This window comes from Pelobates fuscus, chromosome 6 (assembly GCF_036172605.1).
Source record: "Pelobates fuscus isolate aPelFus1 chromosome 6, aPelFus1.pri, whole genome shotgun sequence".
Lineage (NCBI taxonomy): Eukaryota > Metazoa > Chordata > Amphibia > Anura > Pelobatidae > Pelobates > Pelobates fuscus.
In genome coordinates, this window is record NC_086322.1 from 135,925,942 (window position 1) to 135,941,092 (window position 15,151).

The 15,151-nt window shown below is 35.3% G+C and overlaps 1 protein-coding gene across 11 annotated transcripts in view; it reads left to right on the forward strand.

The window, feature by feature from the left end:
• CAMK2D (calcium/calmodulin dependent protein kinase II delta) overlaps nucleotides 1-15,151 on the forward strand; it is a 253,131-nt gene that overhangs the window by 202,841 nt on the left and 35,139 nt on the right. For 4 of the 11 annotated variants that reach the window (XM_063458277.1, XM_063458276.1, XM_063458282.1 and 1 more), the window contains exon 13: nucleotides 9,452-9,489. In XM_063458277.1, the coding sequence (XP_063314347.1) occupies nucleotides 9,452-9,489 (38 nt within the window). Of the gene's footprint in view, nucleotides 1-9,451; nucleotides 9,490-11,333; nucleotides 11,367-15,151 lie in introns of all 11 variants that reach the window. The other 7 variants (XM_063458280.1, XM_063458278.1, XM_063458284.1 and 4 more) reach the window with 3 other exon arrangements.

Below are 15,151 nucleotides of genomic sequence, written 5' to 3' on the forward strand. Positions count from 1 at the left end.
TACAAAATACATTAATAGGACTGAGCAGTTTTAAAATAAAAGACTACGGGAAAAACTAGCAACTAACATAGTCCAAATTATGGAAAAATGCATCCTGCTTTTAAAAACTATTAAGGTTTTAAAATGTATTCAGCTACTTAATGATGATTTACATCTGATCAAATGTAAATTGCGAGTGCGTTCTTCTAGCCAGTTAGCAGAACCTTTTGTTGCGAATATTGTCAGTGGGGAAGCTTATATCACATTTCCCCCAGTAAGACAAGTCTTCACATGCAGTCTCAATGAAGAGGTGTAGACACACTCCTTTCCATTGCATTTGAAAATGAAGAATTTCTTACAACAAGGAACTGTTGCTTATGAGATCACCATGTGTGCTTTATATTGAAAAAAAAAAAAAATTAAATACTGATTATGAGGCGGGAAATGACATGTCTGCTAAGACATACATGTTTGCTGCATTGTAATAATTAACTTTAATTTCTAATAAATAAGCCAACGTTAGATTTTAGATGTGAGGGCACTCTAGACTCTGGACTGCAACCACCATGATTCCCAGCTAAAATGTCAGTGGGCTTAGCGTCATTGAACATGTCCTTAAATATATACAATATTCTTGTTTGTCAAAATTGTTGTATAGTAATGATTTCACATACAATTTTTATCCTATCTTACTAATTGCTTTACGTGTCCAAATCCAGCCCCAAAGGTTAAAGAAACATTATAGGATGAGAAACTCAAACATGTATTCTAGACCCCATGTTAAAACCGCCGGCGCCCAGAAATATAGTAAAACTTTTATCTTTACTCCAGTTGTCTGCTGCTGGCTGTGCCTCGCCTTTGCCTGCTTAGCTGACATCATCAGAAGTATTGATCAGAGCCAATCACAATGTTTTCCCATAGGAAAGTTCAGTGTCTCCATGCAGAGGGTGGAGACACTGAATGTCCCACTGTGCTGCACTGCCCCAGGGAACACCACTAGTAGCAATATGAGGAATGGCCAGTGAAGGTATCCCTAGGCAGTTACTGCAAAAAGCCTTAAGGGAATGATTTTACTCACCAGAACAAATACAATAAGCTGTAGTTGTTATGGTGACTATATTGTGCCTTTTAAATGCGGTGTGTTGAATAATATCTTTCATTAATAATGTTGTGATTAATAATGGCTGAAGGGACATTATTTGATAAAGATGTAATGCTTGAAAACACTTTGCATACTGTATTATATATCTAATTTCAGAAGTTTAACTGCTTCCTATGAAATTGCGAGTATTTAGACAATGCCAAAATATATATCCCTGATGCTTATTCTAGTGGAATACTTTGGGAGAAATCTTCAAAATATAAAATGCAAGAAAACATTTATTTTTTCCAGAATTTAAATGTAGGTTTCCAATATGTGTCTGTATACTGGTACAAAATCCTTTTTAATACCAATAATAATGTAATAATAGTAGAATGTAAAAACACATTCTAAATAATCTAAACAAAGCATTAAATGCTTTCTTATTTCTCCATGAATATTACATGATTCGTTATGTACACCCAATTAAACCTTTATTATCTTGCCCTAGAACCTATTCCCTTTTAATATTATGTACAACATTAAATGGCAGAGGTTATGACTTCACATACACTATTCCAGAAAAAGCACTAGGACCCTGTATTTTGATTTGAGGATGGCTTTGGGAATTAAATGTAATTTATGGTTTCTGTTTGCTTGGAAAAATCACTTTATCTCTGTATGTGGAATTTAGAATTATAGCAACAAATTAGCCAACAATATGATCTAAAAACCTGTAACAAATATTCACACACAGACAAATATCATCATGTAGCAGAGGGGCAATCAGGTGCACCAGATGCTGCCAACTTATGCCTTACCTGTCTTTTAACAAATTTAGACAAAGGTAGACACCCAACCTTGTGTACACGTGTAATCTTTCTATTGGATTTACAGCAACTTCAGAAATAAGCTAAAACAAGATATGTACTCTTCAAAAATCTGTTTTTTAAAATAATAGCTATGTAATTCCTGTTTACATTGATCTATGTACATGTCAATATCTGTTGGTATTAATAATGCAAGCATCTCTCCTTAAATATATCGCTAATATACTTTTCGATAATTAAGTTCTAATAGAAATCGGTTGTATCAAAGTCCAGGTTTTAAGGTCTGCAAGTTCACTACATGAATGATAGAATTTTTAAATATTCGGCATAACCAAAGGCCAGTTACTTGATAACCTTTGCATGGACATATGGATGCATACTTTATGTATGACACAGCTCGCAAAACACATGAGCAAAACATGGCACCAAAAACAAGTAGAACATGCAATGTGTAAGGTGTTAAAAAAAAAAAAAAAAAAAAAAAAAAAGGAATAATATAAATCTACCTTTATTTGCTGTATGTCTACAACCATGAGTAGATAAATATTTATTTAGCAAGAGGAGGGTCTCTTTAAGTATACATATGCAAATGCTTTCAACATAGAACTATACAATTTTATTTTTGTTACATTGTATTCATTTTGGGTTGTATTCAATGGAAAATTAAAGTTTGGTTGTTTTTTTTTTAAATAATTTATTTTTCTTCAAATTACATTTTTAAACTTCTTACAGATCATCAAATATAATGGTCATAATAGACAAATACTAACTGAACGGAATAAATTTTAGGATAATCAATAGATTAACGGTCAACTTAAAACTTCTTGCCTTTTATATATTAAGCAAAAAGTTAAAATTTTAATTGTTTTGCATACTCTTCGCTAACTATATTTACATATTATGTATTTGTTCATACAGGAGGCACTTCAGGTAAATTATTTACATCCAAAATACTAAAATAGGTAAAGCACACAAGATTGAAATTCTAACAATGGTGGGTTTTTCTTTGTTTTTCTAAATAAAAAGAATGGTAATTATAGTTACTGATTACATGTCAGAACTTTCCTTTAGTGTAGCGTTTCCAGACACATTCTTTATGCCTTTTTAATGTATGAACATTTTAAGTTGTTCATTTTATAAATTTAACATTAATGCAATAAGAAAAATACTACAATGTTTAAAAATCTTTTTTTTTTTTTTTATGTAAAGTTTGCAGTATTGCTTTAATAACATAGAGACCAGAATCCACATACAGCAAAAACATAATGGTAACAAACCTTTCAATCAGTGGGGTAAATTCGTTCTCGCCAGTTCTCCACTTTGCCAATGGAGACTGTCATTACCTACAGTCATCCATACCTACTATGATGTGGCAAAGGTAGTGCATGAGCCAATTTTGCCAATCCGATACAATGGACATCCAATAGAATGCTTCCCTATGGAAGTTCTCACTTAAGGTTCAATGATTATCCCATTGGAATTAATCAGGAAGCCCTCCTGACTGGGCTGACAGGTGGTTGTTCCCAAATTAATTAATAAAAATACAGATTTTTCTTGAAATCTGCACTTTTATGAATGAAGACAAGTGTGACAGACAACCCCTAAAACGCTTTGGTAAGCAACCAGAATTGTTTTAGATACTTCTAGACTAAATGTGTTTTTTCCCATTTATTGATTTATATTTGTAGAAAGTGTACTGGCTTTCTATAGGTGACCATTTCAAATACATGATCCATTTTAATTATAGTTTTTAAATGGCCAAGAAGTATTTCAATTATTAAAATGACAGAATATCTCACTATGATCTATATCCCTGTTCCTATTCAACAGCACAAGGGATTTACATCTAGCTTTGTTCTTGAAAAACATTTTTTTTTAGAACCCTTGAATTTCCATTCAATATAACCCTCCTAACTGTTGGCAATGCATGCCATTTACATAAATCGCTCATACGGCTATTGTTATAATTGTGTTTTGTTTTTTTGTTTGTTTTTTTATTTTTTCCTTTTTCTAATTTTCCTTTTATGTGGAATGTATTTCATGTGAGGTAAGACTCAAAAAAGGTATTTTGCCATCTCTGTCCATTTTAACCTGCTTACTATTTCAATTATCCCTGCAAATTTCAGATTTTACCCTAGCTGCTCAGACTTTTCCATGCTTAAATATTAATACATTTTTATTTTTTTATTTATTACACTAGAATTTCTGCTGGCATATTTTTAATGTCTATAAATGCTTTGTGCAGCAAATGTTGTGATTCGCTGCACAAACTGGATCTAGGCTAAAATCTATTCATATTAAGTACATGCATTATTTTTGTGAATATTACAGCCCAGAAAACATGCGTGTTCATTACTGTCAAATACAGAATACAGTTGATGGATTGTAATGATAACTGACTTGTCTACAGACACTACAAATGGTTTTTCTAACATAGTGTCTTTTTTAATTAATATGATTAATAAACATTCTTGAATATAGTCCAAGAAAATGGCTCTATCACTTAGCAGCAATGATCCAGATGTACTTTGTTACATTTTATTGCTTTGGATTGTATGTAGAATACAAAACAAAACAAAAAATATACCACACCACACTTCCCAATAAAAGACATAGGTAAGCACAGGATTCAGGTAAGTATGGCTTCACTAATGCCACCAATACCGTTGTATTTGTGATCGTTGGAAGTCATCTAATTCTATTTAAATCATGAGGAAGTATAAGGAGCGAAGTATTGGAAATGTAAATGAAACTATAGAAAATAGGAAAAATTTTACCCATACGTACTGGAAATTTGTTTCCTGGCCATTTCTATGGCAGCATCACTAATGGATTAAATCCCCACTCAGCAGTCATGACAGGAAGTATCAATTAACACATCTTAATAAATTCCCCTCCCTCTTTAGACATCTCAGTCTTCAATCCATGAAGGGTGGGATGTTGATGCTGCCATGGAAATGGCCAGGAAAATACATTTCTGGTAAGTATGGCTCAGAATTTTCCTATTTCCTGGCCAACATGACAGCATCACTAAAGGGAAATTCTTAAACCAAGAAAGGAGAAAGACATAAGTGTACTGAAAAGATTAGGTGTATTTGAAGCATCATTAAGATGATCTGGAGAATAAAATAAGGGACCCAAACTTAGAACCTTTAGCCTTAGGATTGTCTACCTGGTAGTTCCTTGTGAAAATGGAATCTGAAGCCCAGGTAGTCCTACAATTATTTTCCTGTGGGAACTAATGCCCAAGATATTGGCACTGCCCAGGTACAGTGAGGTCTGATGAATGAGGGAATGTCAAATCCCTATCCAGAGAGGGATATCTCAATAGCCTGTGAGAGCTATTCAATGATTCAGATTACACTGTATATGTGATTTGGAAAAACTCCGGAAACTCAAGTACAGAATGTGGACATAAAGTATAATGGGATATCAAGCTTTACAGATCTCATGAAACAGTACGACAGCATATGAAACTCCCTAGATCTCATTATACAGGCAAAGAAAACTCAAATTTGCATCTTGGTACTGTCAAATAAGATACATACGGATAAGCAGCAGAGCACTCGGTCCAGACCCAGAGAATGAAAATAAGTAGATGCGAAAAATCTGTACTTGATTATAGTACATAACCTCCAAACAAAAATTACTGTGAACTGATGTCCATGCCTCTGAGAGTTCAGTCACTGCCACATATTTTACTGCTAGTAAATCAGTGTCAGAAAGATGATAGGAAAAAAACAAAAGTCTAGAATACACATATTCCCAACATACATTGATCACCCGAAAAGAGCAGAAGTCCCCCTACACCTTACACTGGACATTACATAGTTACATAGCTGAAAAGAGACTTGCGTCCATCAAGTTCAGCCTTCCTCACATTTGTTTTTTGCTGTTGATCCAAAAGAAGGCAAAAAACCCAGTTTGAAGCACTTCCAATTTTGCAACAAGCTAGGAAAAAAATTCCTTCTTGACCCCAGAATGGCAGTCAGATTTATCATTGGATCAAGCAGTTATTACCCTACATTGAAATATTATATCCTTGAATATTCTCGACATTGAGTCTCTGATACTGCAAAGTAAGATCTGGAACCAAACATCACATGCAGGTTCACAAAATATATATAATCTATAATCAGCAGATGATCCCTACAGATAGAGATGTGAAACAGGTGGAAAAAAGATATTATGGCAAATTACAAATAACTATATACTGTCCAATATATTTACATAGGTCTAAGCAACATACTAGAATGAGTGAACTTTAGCCTTAATTTTTAAAGTTGCTGTTGTGCAATGAAATCTCACCAAACCACCTACCAAACCCTGGATAGAGTGGTGTAAAATATATAGCACAGGGAAGGATATAGGCTAAAATCCACCCATTTTATAAAAAACACCTGTAGGTAACTTGACACAAAAAGGAGACATGTTATACCATAAAGTATGTGATCAAATAAGACATTATCATAACATTCTGAAATTAGTCTGCATGTTCAAAAATTTAAGTTTCTTAGTATAGATGTAAAAACCCTGTATACCTATACAGACTTTGTCTAAATTATAGTCATGTAGAACCTAACTTACAATGCATAACCATTTTCCAGTACCTTTTTAACCTGTCTTATCTGCAAACATATGAACATTGGTCAAAAAATCAGCATGTCAGAGGCAGATGTGTGGCATAATGCATTTGGTTATAGTCATCTGCAATACCAACCAAAACCATACCGCCTGACATTTCAAATAGACAAAAAGGGACACTTTAACCCTAGGGGTGTGGCTAGGTGTGGAGATGTTTAAGGTGCCTTATGAATAATTTATGAAACTAAAATGTAATTTTGAGCAAGAACAATGTAAGTTAATTACACAGGCTGATTTCCAAACACACTTATTGTAGTTTGAAGACACGTTACTGGGAGTGTTATAACTGAGGCGCTCTGGTATACCCTCAGATGCACCAACTACATGGAGCTCCTAGATAAAGAAGGACATCAAGACACAGGGACTTGAGCTCAAACTAATGCAAAAGACCTGTAGGCCAAGACATAAAACATCTAACCAGACCAACAAAGAGGGAGTATATAGAAATGTCTCTGCTATATAAAATATAAAGGAGCCATATATAAAAGGCCTAACAGGATCTAGAACCAGACAAATATTGTCCACAGATAAATTACCATGATATGGCCTCTGAACCCACCTTCAATGTATCCTAAAGCATTAAGCCCAGATAGCTGGAAGCCTGGAAGCCCAGATAGCTGTCAGGATGAGAAACAATATAAACTCACAGAAGTGGTTTACTTGCACAGGGATTTTTCTAATTATTTTAAAAATTGTAACACATAGTAAACTGCCTAAATCTGCCTACCAATAGAAGTCATTGCACACTTACCACAAGTGAATTTCTACTTGCCAGGGCTTATTTTTCACACTCTAGTTGCAAGTGGAAATTTTGAGCCGAGTGTAAACATTGTAAAACCAACAGATGTCCCTTTACATATATTTTCTCCATACAAACAAATACAGGCCCCTCAACAGCCCCAGTTTTGGCAGGACATTCCTGATTTAAGGGTGCTGCCCCGCTGTCCTAATTTAGTTCCCTGGTGTCCCACATCGAGGGACAACAGGGAACTATCCATTAGATGCGCTTGTGCTGTGCACGGGCACTAGTACCCTGCAAAGAGTACATCAGTAGTGCTCTCTGCAAGTCCCATCTGCGTCTCTATCTGCACAATTCCCAGTATTGAGAGGTATATATATATATTTTCTGTGTACCACAAGTATGTATAATATGTATATTCTATACTGTGCTTATCATATCACTTGTGGCACACCAAGAATGCATGCCCCATATTAATAGTACACATATTAAGCCATGTTCTGTGAGAAACCTGATTTTTATGAGTTTGAGATCATACATCTCATTTCATAATGCATGTTTAGCACATCCTTCTTGGCATTTTAAATTGTACTTGCATTGAAAAAAACCCATTATACTCTTATATTAAAGGATTTACTAAAATATTATTATAAAACTTATCTATGCCTAAAGGTTTAAATACCAAGTATATGAGATGGCAAAATCACAAATCATACAAGCCTTATATTTTATCATTAATTCATAAAGCGCCATCGTACCCTGCAGTGTTTTATCAGTGGCACAGGTTAACCTTCCTTAAGTAAGATATGTTCCATTGTATATAATTTGTTTCTAAATGAGGTGTTTTGGGGTGGTTTTTTAATTTTTTTTCTTTTTATTGGCTAATACTTTTTTTGCATAGTTAATTTACTTCCTTAAAATACATAACACAAGCATTTAAAACTGTCTTGAATCTAGAGCATACGTTTGTATATTACTCTCCAAATCTCCACCACTTCCACACATTTTATGTGCAAAAACCCAAACACACAAAAGTAGTGATAGTTCAAAGTAAAAATTGCCATGAGATCACAAAGCAAAAGCACTCACAGTATTCTGATTGTACTAAATTACAGAATATGGTGATACTATACATATAAATTAATGTTACAACTGTGAATACAAAAAAAATACATTTATTACAGAATTTTTTAACTGAGCTAAAAAAAATAAAGAAATAAATAAAACTTTCGAGTTAAAAATTGGACAGAAAAAGATGATAATCGTGGGACACAAAGCAGCAGCTTAAAGGTTGTAGCCGAACAATATATACTATGATGCCTAACAAAGTGTAAATTTCAAATTAAAATTGGATGGAGAAAGTTTCAGGAATCTGACTGACCGGTAGGAATTTTACTGCTTATTTGTCTTGAGTGGTCACAGTACACATACCACTATGTGCAGCAGTGAAAGGTAGCGACTTGTCTATCTTTTCCATTTGCTGCTCTCTCGGTTTTGCATTCACACGTCACAGGCTAGAAATTGTGTTTATCCTGTTAATCCCCTTGAGTGAGAGCGCTACTACGTGGTACTTCATTCGTTTTTGGGGGGTTCCCTCAATTAGTGTAGCATTAAGCACAATAGACTTCTCTTTGGTATGTGCTGGATTTTTTATTTCTACTGTGATTTAACCTATGGAGTACTTTTCAGTCCCTAAAACAGTACAACTATTCAGTGTAAGAACCCATCAAGTTACTACTAAGATGACCTGCAGGGGTGGAACAAGTCCAGGCAGTAGAAAATGGGTTTAAGATGAAGTAACTTTTGAAAAAGTTTACGTTTTTTAATAACCATTCTTGATCTTTGTGTCTTCATACAGTGAGCAAAAAGAAAAACAAATCAACAAATATTTGTTTCTTTATAAATCTTTTGTTTAAAATAAATTAAACTAAATAAGGATACTATAACATAGTGGGGCATTTCAAATAAAACAGTTACTTTTAAAAAATCTCTTCTGTTATCCAGCAAATTAACCAAATGCTTGCTTTTCTCTTGTATAGTTCCTACTTTCAATGCAGACTTAAAAAATATTTTAAATTGCTTATCTTATGCTATTCTTTAACCTAAAATCCTGTCTTCTCTACTGCCACTGCCCAGTATGAAAGTTTACTAATATACAGTTTATCATCCCATTTACAGCAGCAAGAAGTTTATTGAAGAAACCAGATGGAGTCAAGGTACGTTTGAATTGTGCCTCAAAAATCTGTTTGATGTTTTAAAGGCTTTCTAACATATTTTGCTTTCTTTGGGAAATGAGAAGGTCCCTGGATTGTATATTTGTATCTTTTTATATACTGCACCTCCATTTGTAATACTTTCATGAGAGATAACAGATGAAATTGGCTGCAACAGAGGACAGCTGAAATCTGAGGACAAACTCAAAGGGTTCGGTATCATGCCATGGTGGAAAAGCAGATAGGTGTAGGAACGAAGATTTTTAATAGTGAATATATGTAAAGTTAACAAAAGACATCTCTCCACATCTTTTAGAACTAAAACGCCTGTGATGCTATGCCCATCTATTAGCTATAGGCATGCGGAGCATCAAGGGGGCTGTAGTTATGCAACAGCTGGGGACTATGTGTTTGTCGCCATTACTTAACCATGTTCTAGAGCAGTTGTACGCAACCTTCGACGTTCCAGATGTTGTGGACTACATCTCCAATAAAGCTATTACAGCCATAACGACATCTGGGGTGCCAAAGGTTGCCTAGCCCTATTCTAGAGCTTTACAACTGCTACAATCACATGTGGTGTGGTTATATAGCACAAAATGCTTTGCCATTGCAATAACAAACCTTTGTTGAATGAGAAATGTTGTTGTCAATGGACCAGTAATGATGCTTCCTGACCCTGGAACCTATGTCCATGCACATGTTCTTTCATTGCATGTGGGGTGCCTTCTTTTTCTTTAAATTTTTTGTTTTAACTGTTGTATCTATTTTGCATATGCCGTATAGTTTCCTTATTGAGTTAGTGTGGTAAATAAAAAATATATATATATATATTTCTGTCTTTGCTCAAAATTTTATAGTTTTGATCTTCTTTTCCCATCATTCTTCAGGTATTGTAGCATTTATATATCACTACAAAATGGGAAAAATCATAGGGAAAAATACTAAACTGGAAGCAATCACTGTTGAAAATTCATGCAAATTGCTTCAGTGTTGACGTAATAGATAAAACCACTTGAATCACAGTCTTTGTTTATAAAGTAAAAATATAAAGTTTGTTTTCTTTAAATTTAAAGACCTATTAGAATTTTTCCTGATTGTGTCCTTTCTCAGTGCTGTGTAAGAGTGACAAGGCTTTATTAATAAAGGCAATACTGTGGCCAAAATATTACTTTTAATTTTGTGGTGATTTGATTAAATGTAACAAATTTCCTTCTGTTGCTTTAATGTAGCCTCTGCAAAGCACATAATCATATTTATTCCTACAAATTACCAGTTTATTCCCAATTTAAAATACATTTTACCAGTCCTTAAATTGAGTTTTTTCCCCATTAATAATTTATCCAGCTGTATTTTGTTTTGCTTTTTAAGGGGGATGGGGGGGGGGGGGAGGGGGGGGGGGGGGTGATTGGTGTTCTATTTTCTCATGTGGTTTGACAATAACAGATGAAACCTCTGACTTTCAAAAAGATGCTGTTCCTGCCAACTGTGATAATTGGATATTCAGTGATTTGTGGCAAGACCATTACTCAATAATGTTTACTATAAACTTCGGTATACTGAGCTGTAGATGTTTCAGTTAATATTTATTTGTGTAATGTTCAGTCCGGACAGAAGGTTATTTTTCTAGCCACCTCTTATCATACTTGCATATACCCAAATAGACATTTCTATGCTGTCAAGCGCTTTTCCATCCAAATCCCCCCCCCCCCCCTTTTTTTATCTCCTTCTGCCCTTTAGTCTTTCCTATGGATAATAAATAGTACCCAGTAACTTTTCACCATCACACCAGTCACATGTTTTATTTTTATTTTTTTCTCCCCCTTTTCTCTGACTGGTCATTTCAGAAAAGGAAGTCCAGTTCGTGTGTTCAGATGATGGTGAGGACCGTTGTCAAATATTTGCTTTTAATATCAAATTAGTTCTGCTAGAATTGTAGAGTTTTATATGTTTGTTTAGTGTCTGGAAAACATATACCCTACTTGCTTCTGTGTCTTTAGCTTCCAAAATGTCTTCACTTAAGTCCATAAAACAGTGTTCCAACCAGAATTGCTCGATTATCCAATTTCAGCATTCGGGGAAAGTTGACCCTATACCTTGCAAAGACAAATATTATAACTTTTTAATATTTTTTTTATTTTACACCTTATGATATTGATTGATATTTTATCAATGTAATCCATGTGTAATTATTATTATGCATGTTTCATTGCTATCAGGTTACAAAATGTTTCATTTTAAGGTTACATCTAACATTTTCTCCTTAGGAACTTGGACAAAAATATCTTATTTTCAGTTTCTTGTTTGGGCACATAAATTGCATACTGTGGTGACACATGCTGCTATGTTTTGCAGTCTCAAAAATATTTTCCTTCAAATGAAGTTTGTATAACCCTCCTGTCTAGAGTGCATTATATTCCACAAAGTGGGGATACAACTGAATATATAATTAGACATACGGCTTTTAAATAAAGTATTTATTTAAGTACCCAAACATCTTTAGCTTAAAGGGACACTCCAAACCCCTAAAGCACTTTTGCTTGCTTAAAAGTATTATGTGTGAAGAGCGTCACAATCCTGGTTAGCTCAGTTAGGCTTAGAGCACTTATCTTGCAAGGACTTCTCAATGTGCTGGATTGTAATATCTGTAATTGGGCAGCCAAAAAAAATTTCCCTCTAGTCTCCCTCTTTCCTTTTTTTACTCATCCAATTCCAACGCTGATTTCCCTCAGCACTGGGTTGCCGCTCCGCTTCCTCCCATATCATATGACAGGGGTGCGGTGGGGGAGGTTGTTAAGCGCACACGTGGGAGCACATTAGGCCTTCCCCATTGGAATTTTACCGACGATGGATGTCCTCATGCAGAGTCAGTTAGCGATCAAAAGTCAGTTAGCCACCAGTAAATACCTCTAGTGGCTGTCTGATTAAAAACTGCAATTACTTACATTGTAGGACTAAGTGGGACACGCACATTGCACTCAGACTATTTCAGTGAGCTGAACTGGTCTCATTGTCTCATTGTCCCTTGAACTTATTTGAGAAGTTTTTATCTCCTGCACTGTTAACTGAACTGTAATCACTCATATCACGCTTCTGCAGGCTCTAGCAGGCAATTAACGAGCAGGAGATAAGACATTCTAAGAAAAACACACTGTGCAATAAAGGAAGTTTAAACATTCGATCTCTCTTTACAGAAAGTGTGTTGGGAGGATGTGTAAGTCACAGGCACAGGGTGGTGGGACTGGGCTGCAAAAACATAGCGATAAAACTTCTACATGGCAGAAAATTGAGCAGCGATACTGCAAGGGCATGATCTATACACCAAAACCACTTAATTAAACTAAAGTTGTGTTGGTGTTTATAACGTCCCTTTAGATAATCATATGTGCAAAATGTGTATATATAAAATATACAGTGTCTTAGGCACAAAACCATAAGTGCTTTAGTGTGCACCCACACAACCCAATGTGGGATAATACTGTTTTACCTGGAGCAAGTTAAGCATATGATGCAAGTTTGGATTGGAACACTTCCAGGTTGGTAATAGTATAAAAGGAGACAAAAGTGTTTTGTCTGCTATTACCATACCTGAGAGTGTTCCAATCCAAACTAGCATCATATGCTTAGCTTACTCCAGGTCATAGAGTATATTATTCCACATCGGGTTGTGTTGTGTGGGTGCACATTACAGCACTTGGTATTGCCCCTAAGACACTGTATGTTATATATACATTTTGCACATATTATATATAGAACCATAAGAGGGTTTGTCTTCTAGGCAGCACTAAGATATCACTAATTGAAGATTGCACCTTTTTATATTATATTAAACATTAATATGTTAGTTAAAAAAAATAAAAAAAATTCCACATAACCTACAGTGGAAATTCTAACAAAATGTGCAATCTGTGGCATGGTTGGATTTGTTAAATTGTCAAGTTCACTGGTCAGATTGTTTTCCTAATTACTAATGTGGTAATTGACAGCATTTCAAAGTGAATTTAAACTATAAAGCCAAAATGGCTAACTTGAAAAAATATGCTTCCAGATCAGGTACTTTAGCCTTAAATTTTAATTCACTTTGGATTCTTAAAAAATTTCACCTTCAACTTCAACTCACTTAAAAGTTAAATGTTCTCCGTAACTATTTTTAAATTTCTCTACCAGTGGCCTGCTACAGTCTGGGGATAGCAGTTGCCAGTGAAACGGGACATTGATTTGAAATTTGCTTCATTCCCTGATGGTTGGAGAGTGTAGTGACCCAAAATACTCTAGTGCCCAATCACACCCAATGTCCGGTCACAACTGCCCCCACTTGCCCTCTTCACTATGCCAATGCAATTTTCTGTTAACATATCACCTTAATGTGATAAGATTGTTGTTACAGTGAATGTCACTGTAAATAAGGTCTTCTCAAGGTTTAGTTCATCTGAATTTCTCAAGTTATGTATGTAGTATATGATTAAGTATACACATTTTTGTTTGGCCTATGAGCTCACTATACATTATAGCGAGATGGCCACTATAGTGCACAGGGATTTAACATGTAAGATATAGTATATCGTAAAAAGGCTTTCACCAGAGTTGACAATGCCTGATGTAATGATGTCATCAGAACACAGTTCCATAGCAGAATGAATGTATGCCTGCGTAGAAGCCATTGAGCTTTCTTTTACCAGTATAAGCAGACTGTGTTTCAGGTGTTGTTATACTATTGAGTAGTACCCAGGCTTCAAGTGATTGGGGTGGAGGAGGAGGCAGAAAGCTTGATGAAAAGAAATTATGGAAGAAATTCAGAAATGTCATGGTGTATCCATAAATGGCCCAATATAAAATAGTTTATGCGTAATATAACCATATTTTCCCTATGTGTGGCTTAGAGAGTGTTTAACGTCTTTGCTAGTTTTGATTTGAACTTCTCTGACTTTGCAGAGTGGAGAGTGGTTATGACTTTGGCAAAATCCCACCGCTCCACCCAATGAAATGCCAGTGCATGTTGGGCTGCTATGAACAGTCTTTGCAGCCACACAGTGGGTGATGATTTTTCCAAGACCCTTGCACATGCCTATTTGGCCACACTACAGGAGTTATAATATGACTGGTGGCGTGGATCAAGAAAAAAGAGATATACAAGAGATATTACTTGCCTTCATCATTTATATGTTGTTTAATGTATCACCCTGCAGGTCTCCATTAAAGTCATTGCTTATGCATTGAAGAGTGCCAGCTTCCAAGATAAGCCACTGGATATCTACTGATTTCAAAATCAGATTTGTTAGCCTACCTGACCTGTCACTTGTCAGTTTTGCCAGTCCTGGTTTTCAAGTTAATGGAAAACGATCAGCATCTAAACCACTTTATCTTAATGAAGTGGTCTGGGTGCCATGTACCTCCTTTCTCCTATTTTAACCATGCAGGCAGTGTTGTCATTGCAGTGTGAACCTGCCTGAGGTTTCTGCCATACTGCCATTTGCTAGAGCGCTTCCATAAAGAAAGAAAAAGAAAATTCCACAATTTAAATCAGATCATCAGATGGCATGTTGATGTACATACATACTAACTTCTCAATGTTTTCCTATCGGAAAGCTTTGGGTATGTTGAGATCATCGATCTCCATGATCTCAGCCAATGTGTCCCAGTGTCACGCCAGAGACCAGTTCTGCGA